At 48.0% G+C, this 8,074-nt stretch overlaps 1 protein-coding gene across 1 annotated transcript; it reads right to left on the reverse strand.

Moving 5' to 3' along the window:
• Nucleotides 1–707: 707 nt before the first annotated feature.
• Nucleotides 708–1,964, reverse strand: LOC141083748 (paraneoplastic antigen Ma1 homolog). The gene has a single exon (XM_073568116.1). The coding sequence runs from the start codon at nt 1,962–1,964 to the stop codon at nt 708–710; it is 1,257 nt and encodes a 418-aa protein (XP_073424217.1).
• Nucleotides 1,965–8,074: the final 6,110 nt, after the last annotated feature.

Consider the following 8,074-nt stretch of genomic DNA (forward strand, 5'->3'; position numbering starts at 1 on the left):
CCTTCTAGCTCACTTCCTTCAAAACAAGGGTCAAAACTTTCAGGCTGTAGTTCCCTCTTCTCCTCCTCTGTTTTCACATAGGCTTCCAAACAGACTGGGTGGATGGATAGGGTCTGCGAATAATTTTCTCCCCCAATTTCCTGACACCACTGAGCTAACGTATGGAAGATGTTAGCATTTGTCCCCACTATGACAGGTGTTGGTCTCTCATCTGCCTCTGCCTCCGGGCAGATTAACGCTATGATGGGTATCTCTTTATCCACTCCAACAACAGTCTTTGGGAATCGTAAGGTCACGGACACGTACCCTCTGTAGGGGTAGCTGTGCTCACTCAGTCCCCACACCACGAGTCCAGACAACGGTTTCAGAGGCACGTTTGACAAATATCTCTTATACCATCTTTCGAAGATGATGGACACTTGAGATCCGCTTTCCACCAATACTGTAAAAGGTTGACCATTGATATATGCAGGGACATGTGGGGCTGGTCCCACTAAACCTTCAGGCAGTGTTTCCGATGAGGCACTATTGGATGGGGCAGTAGAGTAGGACTTAGCTGCTGATGGGGGCACCATATGGGGTTCTACTGGCCCCCCTTTCCCGTTTCCCGACTGCCCCTGAGTGTGATGGGGAAGATGTGAAGAGTTCTTTGAGCTCCACTTCTTCGGACACTGACGAGCCGTATGGTCTGGACTCCCACAAACAAATCACCCTTCTGGTTTCCTACTCCTCACTCTACAGAGGTCATCATTCTCACTTCCTGAAACCAGGGTTTTCTTCTCGGCTACCTCCGCAGCATTTTGTAGCTGCTGTAATGTCTTGGCCTGGGCACTTAACAATTGTGGAATCTGCTCCCCCTGTTTCTCGATGACTGTCAGCAGTTCCATCTCTCGGCAGTCGGCTGCTGGCTTCAGGGCAACAGTAGTCACCCGAGGGGATGTCTTCTCTCTTGCTGCCAAAATAACCCCCTCCTTGTGAACTTCCTTAAGCAGCTCATGAAAAGAACCAGGAATCTTCTCTCTGTCACAAGACCTCATCCGCTGGGCAATTGGATCATGCGTGAGAGCTCCTCTGAGTACTTGTTCCAGATGGCACTGATCAACTTCTTTAGGGCTGACTCCACCTTTAGATACTATTCTATGAACCAGCTTGTCTAGTTGGTAGAGATAGTCAGACATCTTCTCATCTGGCAGTTGGTAGGTGGTGCGTAGTTTATAGAGAAGATCAGTAGCATCTTCAGGGGATCCAAAAGCATCTTCTAAAGCACTCATATAATCTTGATAAGTTGCTTGTGGCTTGCTCCGCCAAGCAGCCTGCACCACTTCCATAGCAGCACCCCTCAAACTTTCTACTATTCTCTGCTTCTTTACAGCATCCGTGCACTGACACTCTTCTAAGCACAGCAAAGTGATATCCCTCCAAGTCTCATATCCTTCTTCTCCAGGGGTGGGGAGGGCACCCGAGAAAGTTCTTAGATGATGGTAGTTCCCTTCTGGCTGCATCTTTGCAAACTGACTAACTAATTTTTCCATAGCTGTCATAAGCACATCTGCAGGGGCCGCTGTCTCTTCCTGACTGGCTCTAAATGGATTAGAGGGCTGACCTTCACTAGTCTTTCTAAGCTGAGTGGTGGATTTCTGTTGCCGGGTCTCCACTTCGGACTCAGTAGGCCAAGTGATCCTCCATTGTCGACCATAATCTGGGGACACGGCTATCATGGATGGGAAATATTCTTTACTCAAGATCTGCCTGGTTGAGATCAGGACTGTGGGTAACTGTCCCCCTTTTTCCTTCCTGCGGTCGACCACTTTAGGGTGGGCAAGTTCAATGAGTCGGTTGACTATTTTCAGTATATCCTCATCAGACGCACCACGGAGCTCACCACTCACTGCAAATTTTGGTTTAGCTGTAACATCCATCTCTCTGCACCACAAATACGCTTCTCGCTCTGTTAAAGTCTCCATAGTAAATACTCCTGTGTTAGTTCTGATCTCAGCAGTGCCTCCACTGTAACATCACTTTAGGGCTACCACGGTACCCTGGGTGTTATGGGGGGGTCTCACCTCTCTAGGGCACTGTGCCTCCACCTGAATCTTGATTGGAGCTCTGTCTCTGGGGCTGCAGAAGGACAGTTATCTTCTGCCAGGGGCTGATTCGGAAAGCCCCTGCCACAGCTCGGTATACACTCAGGAAACAGGAGTAAAACAGTTTAACAGATTTATTGCTATGCTGCAGAATTGAGGTGGGTTTAAAGGAATAAACATACAATGCAATTAACGGTGCTCTATAAAAGTCATATACGCATCACAATCCAGTTCAACTCCAACCCTGCAAATATAAAGTGGCAGGTTCCCCCTCTTTTGTATTGACTCAGTCCAAATGTTGGGGCCCAGTTGCCGCAGATGTTGGCACGCAAAGTAGCAACCGTGGGTGCACTTAGATGAATGTTGCTGTCAATAGTCTAGGTTGCCGTGTACTCACTGTAAATAACGCTGATAGAACCACAAGTCTCAGAAGGGCACTCATTGTGTCTCTAACGGCCAAAGGATTCTTTGGACTCCAGCTGGGGGCTGCAGGATTTAGACCTTTATGCGATGGGAGTGCCGGCAGGACTCTCTGGATCTTTGCTCTCTCCAGGAACACGGGTATCTCCGTGGGGTCCCCCACATTCTGCAACTTAGGGTAATCAAGATCCACACCGCTCTGTCTCTCATAGGAAGCAGCAGCCACGTTCTCCCTCCTCTGCACATTTACTTTCACTTTCTTCACAGCCTCCTCCCCCAAGTCCCTCCTTCTCTCTTCTTCTATCATCTCACTGAAACAAGAGTCCCTGGGAATTGTAGTCTTCTGCCACTCATGAGAAAAACGAATAGTGTCTGTAGGTCCCTGTTTAACAGCTACTGCAAAACTCTTCTTAGGGTCTGTAAGTTCCAATATGTCGGTAGATGCTCTGACAGTTCCTTGTGCAGGTGTTACAAATAATATAACCGTGGGAGAGTCACTCTGTCTGAAGCCTTTATAGACTGCGCGCCGGCGCAGTCTGGCTCCAGGCAGAATGGGGGATCCAGCGGTAAGAGGAGTCTGAATGGCGCCGGAGATAGCAGTACGCGTACACACTGCATACTGCTATCTCCGGCGCCATACTTACATACTTACCTGACCGGGAGGAGCGTTGCCGTGGAGCTTCTCTTTGGTTGGAGATCGGGGTAGTAGTGTGCGTGGGAATCGTGCATACGCATAGCGCTATCCGGCGTTATTTTACTGAAGATACATTTGCAGTGTGTCTTCAGCAATATGGCACCAGACAGTACGGTATGTGCATGCGCGTACTCTGGCGCCAGACTCCTCCCCCGGCCTCTGGCAGAAGGAGACAGCGCTGAACACAGGGAAGAAAGGTGAGTATATTTTTTTTGTATGTGTTCAGTTTAATAGGGGTCAGGGGGATGATGTATACCAGGAAAGGGGGGGTGAGGGGACCATGCATACCAGGAAAGGCAGAGTGAGGGGACCATGCCTACCAGGAAAGGGGGGTGAGGGGACCATGCATACCAGGAAAGGGGGTGAGGGGACCATGCATACCACGAAATGGGGGTGAGGGGACCATGCATACCACGAAAGGGGGGGTGAGGAGACCATGCATACCATGAAAGGGGGGGTGAGGGGACAATGCATGCCACGAAAGGGTGGGGTGAGGAGACCATGCATACCATGAAAGGGGGCATGAGGGGACCATGCATACCACGAAAGGGGGGTGATGGGACCATGTATACCACAAAATGGGGGGTGAGGGGACCATGCATACCAGAATAAGGGGGTGAGGGGACCATGCATACCAGGATAGGGTGTGAGGCGACCATGCATACCAGGATTGGGGGGTGAGGGGACAATGCATACCAGGATTGGGGGGTGAGGGGACCATGCACACAAGGATTGGGGAGTGAGAGGACCATGCATACCAGGATTGGAGGGTGAGGCGACCATGCATACCAGGATTGGGGGGTGAGGGGAAAATGCATACCAGGATTGGGGAGTGAGAAACCATGCACACCAGGATTGGGGGGTGAGAGGATCATGCATACCAGGATTGGAGGGTGAGGCGACCATGCATACCAGGATTGGGGGGTGAGGGGACAATGCATACCAGGATTGGGGGGTGAGGGGACAATGCATACCAGGATTGGGGAGTGAGAAACCATGCACACCAGGATTGGGGGGTGAGGGGACCATACATACTAGGATAGGGATGAGGGAATACCATGCATAACAGGATACGGATGAGGGGGTACCATGCATGCCAGGATTAGAGGGTGAGGGGACCTGGCATACCAGGATGAGGAATGGGGTGCCATGCATACCAGGACAGGAGGGGGGCAGCACATACGTACCAGGATGGGAGGCCATATACCAATAAAAATGCTCGCCATCCGGGCAATGAACAGGTTCATAGTTAGTATCTATATATCTATCTCATATCTATCTCATATCTACATATCTATCTCATATCTATCTTTCTCTCTATCTATCCATCTCACATCTATCTATAACTATCTATCTAAAGATTAAGGAGTTCTCACGACCACAAGGGTCTGTCCAGCAGACAGCAAAAAAAAACACCAACAACGGGATGAGAAATGGGAGAGAAAGGCCCTAATAGTAAGGATCGAGAGATGGGGCTCCTCCTAACTCAACCAGAGCCTATTCCTGAGTTCCCCTAACACCCTATGTGGGACCTTCCTCCCACCATTGTCACAAACCTGGTCCCTAGCTTTCACCTCACTAAACCCTGGCTAGTGCGCTGGCCAGCAAGGATGCTAGCTTCACCACTGCAGATGTTTCAAACACAGGGGATAGTGACAAGCACGAGACAGACAAGGTAAATAATAAAGAAACTTAGCTCCAGGCTCCGCTGCCAAGTTCCACACCGCAGAAGATACAGAAACAGGACCCCAAACTTCACAGAAGTAGCAGATTCAGCACTGACACCAGAGAGCTGCAACTCTAAGTCTGGCATACATAGGAAACTCTATTACCAACAGTCAGCAGATGCATCAAGAGACTATATAAAGGATGGTGAGAGTGGTCACAACCCACATCAGCTGACCTAGCAACTCCGCAGCTTGCAGCAAGGAAAACTGAGATTAACCTTCACTGGCACGAAAGCAAAAAACAATGTTTAAATTAAAGCAGAGCCAGTGCTGTCACAAATCCAAAAATGGATTCTGACAGGGGTATTCCCAAAATTGATTATTAACCCTAATCAATAGTATAGAGCCCACCTGGCAAAGTTCTTCCTGTGAGTCACATTCAGTCCTTTGGTTATTCCAGTTCGGCTGACTGAGGCAGCCGAAAGACTGAAAATAGTACACCATGGGCCACAATATGCCCTGCTGTATGTAGGGGACTATGTGGGGGTTCACACTGTATATAGGGGATTGAGTTAGATAAGATGAAGGCAGAATAACCTTATAGGAATGGAATCTGAAGGTGCAGGAATGCAGTGTGTCGGCACCATAGTGCAGTCCGGGAGAGAGGCTGCACGTTATGGATTAACTTCCGGTGTCATCGGTGTCGGTGTTACAATGAGCAAAGTTTGCAGGCGTCAGCTGAATCCTGGCAACAAAAGACGATGATGCATTGAACTTGCGCAGGGAAAGAAGCCGGACATGGAACGTGTAATACATAGTTGTGAGGATAGGGAAGTATGGTTAAACAAAGTAATATGTAAATTAAGTGTGCACGTGTGATGAAGAGCAGACATATGGTACTATAATGGGGAAATGGAATTATCAAAAAATGGCTAGGGAAAAGGTGTAAACTAAAAATTACATTAGGAGGGTAGAATTGGTGACTCCATAGAGACTCCACAGTGATTGCCTCAAAAGGTTGTACAAAAAATATTAGGTTAAGGGTACCATCATTTCTGTCCAGACCTATTTCATGAGTTTTATTTTTTAAAAAAACCTCTGTAAAAGCATGGTTGAAAAGCAATGTCTGACTTTCATTTGTTCACTTTCATAGATTTTGGATTTATTATTACTTTTGTCAGATTCAAGTTATTTCTGTCACCATTGTGGGTTTTTCTGTCATTAAAGGGAATCTGTCATCCCATCTTCTGTCATCGCTAGAAGATGGGAGGCGCCGGACCAGACCGTGACACCCATCGGACCAAAACCGGATCCGGACCGCCCCTGGGTGAGTATAATCTAACTAGTTTTTCTACTCTTTCAGGTTACATCGAGGGCTTATCTACAGCATTACAGAATGCTGTAGATAAGCCCCTGATGGCTGTGCCAGCAGCTGATAGTCGAAAAAATATGTGACAGATTCCCTTTAAACGAGGGGTGCCAACAATTTTGACAACGTGTGTATCTACACATTCGGACTGTGGCCATTTACAGACAGAACTTAAAATAAAAACAAAATGACTTAACACCCTATAGTAATTAAGTAAATAAAAAGTAATAGTATATGAAAATAAAATAGCGTACTTAGTTGACACAATTTTGATCATAAAAGTGTAAAAGTCATTCCACTGCGACAAGGTATACCCAATTAGGATGGACCCTAACTCTTGTAGTTCACCTCTCTATGTGTCAGCAGCCCTCAGGATAGACTGGGGCAGAGCAGGATGCAGACCCGACTGTCTTGACACCTGCCCATATCAAGCTATATAGACAAAATGTCTGTCATGATCCAGGACGGGGTTTCGCTTTGGCCCGTCCTGGTCAGACAGGGGGTTAATTGTTTCTGCCTCTCTCTGGCAGAGGGCGGCTATTTAATGTTCACTGGACCTGGGTCCGGTGTCAGTTATACTCCTGCCCTCGGCTGAGTTAAGTGTCCTCTTGTATACGTGTGCCTTGTGCCTGATAACTTGTTGCTTGTTTGGTTGTGATCTGGTTCTGTCCCTGTTTCATCGGGGGCTCGGGATGTTACATTAATTTCCCCGGAGTCTCCGGTTAAGTTACCAGATAAAGTACCTTTTCTGGAGATAAAAAGGAATTCAGAGTTTTCAAGGAGGGATGTAAGCTTTTTTTTCTTTGAGACCACACTCGTCTGGGAGTGAAAACTAGAGAGTGGGGGTCATTATGTCTCTGTTAAGGGGGGCTCCACAGGCTTGGGCTTTCTCCCTTCCGACCACGGCCCCTGAGCGTATGACTGTGGATGCATTTTTTGAGGCCCTGGGGCATATTTATGATGAGCCTGATCAGATACATATGGCTGAGGACATGGTGATGAGTGTGTGCCAGGGGAAGCACTCAGCCGAGTGGTTTTGTTCAGAGTTCAGACGCTGGGCTGCTGAGGTCTGCTGGAATGATGCCACCCTCCGGAGTTTGTTCCTTAGAGGCCTGTCTGAACATCTGAAAGATGCCTTGGCTCTCCACCCTCCACCTGATTCCCTGGAGGAGGCTATGACACAGGCCGTCCGAATAGATCGCAGGCTACGGGCGAGGGGATTGATGCAGATTGAGACACCGTTATTCTCTCAAGGAAGGGGAGCCAGTCCTACATTGGAGACCATTGACCTCAAAGAGAAAGAAAGAAGACAACGACTTGTGGGAAAATGCTGTTTTTTCTGTGGTGATTCTGGACATTGGAAAAAGGATTGCCCCTCCTGTCCTCTGACCAACAAGCGACTGAGCCCGGGTGATTGTCGTGGAGATCACCCAGGCTCTCAGGTACCATTTTCTGCATTTTCAAAAATGTTGTTGCAAGTGGAACTTTGTTGTGGGAGTGTCTCCACATTCACTTCTGCCTTCGTGGATTGCGGATCGTCATTAAACTTTATTGACTCTGACTTGGTGTCCAGGTGTAAGTTAGGGACAGTTAGGTTGGAGACTCCTATTCACATTGTTGCCATTGACAAAACACCACTGGTTAAAAATGACGTTATGTTTCGTACAGAAGAGTTTCTCCTTAAAGTAAGTTCCTTGCACCAGGAACATATTTCATGTTTTGTTATGGACAACCTGCCTGCGGGACTGGTGTTGGGGTTCCCCTGGTTAAAAGTGCATAATCCAGCGATTAATAAGGAATCTCGGGACATTGTTAAATGGGGTCCCTATTGTTCTGAGAA

Source organism: Dendrobates tinctorius, unplaced genomic scaffold (assembly GCF_039654945.1).
Source record: "Dendrobates tinctorius isolate UK_male_01 unplaced genomic scaffold, ASM3965494v1 ptg000021l, whole genome shotgun sequence".
NCBI lineage: Eukaryota > Metazoa > Chordata > Amphibia > Anura > Dendrobatidae > Dendrobates > Dendrobates tinctorius.

What these genes read in the sequence shown, in the direction of transcription:
- LOC141083748 (XM_073568116.1), bottom strand. Translation starts at nt 1,964, where the DNA reads ATGGAGACTTTAACAGAGCGAGAAGCGTATTTGTGGTGCAGAGAGATG.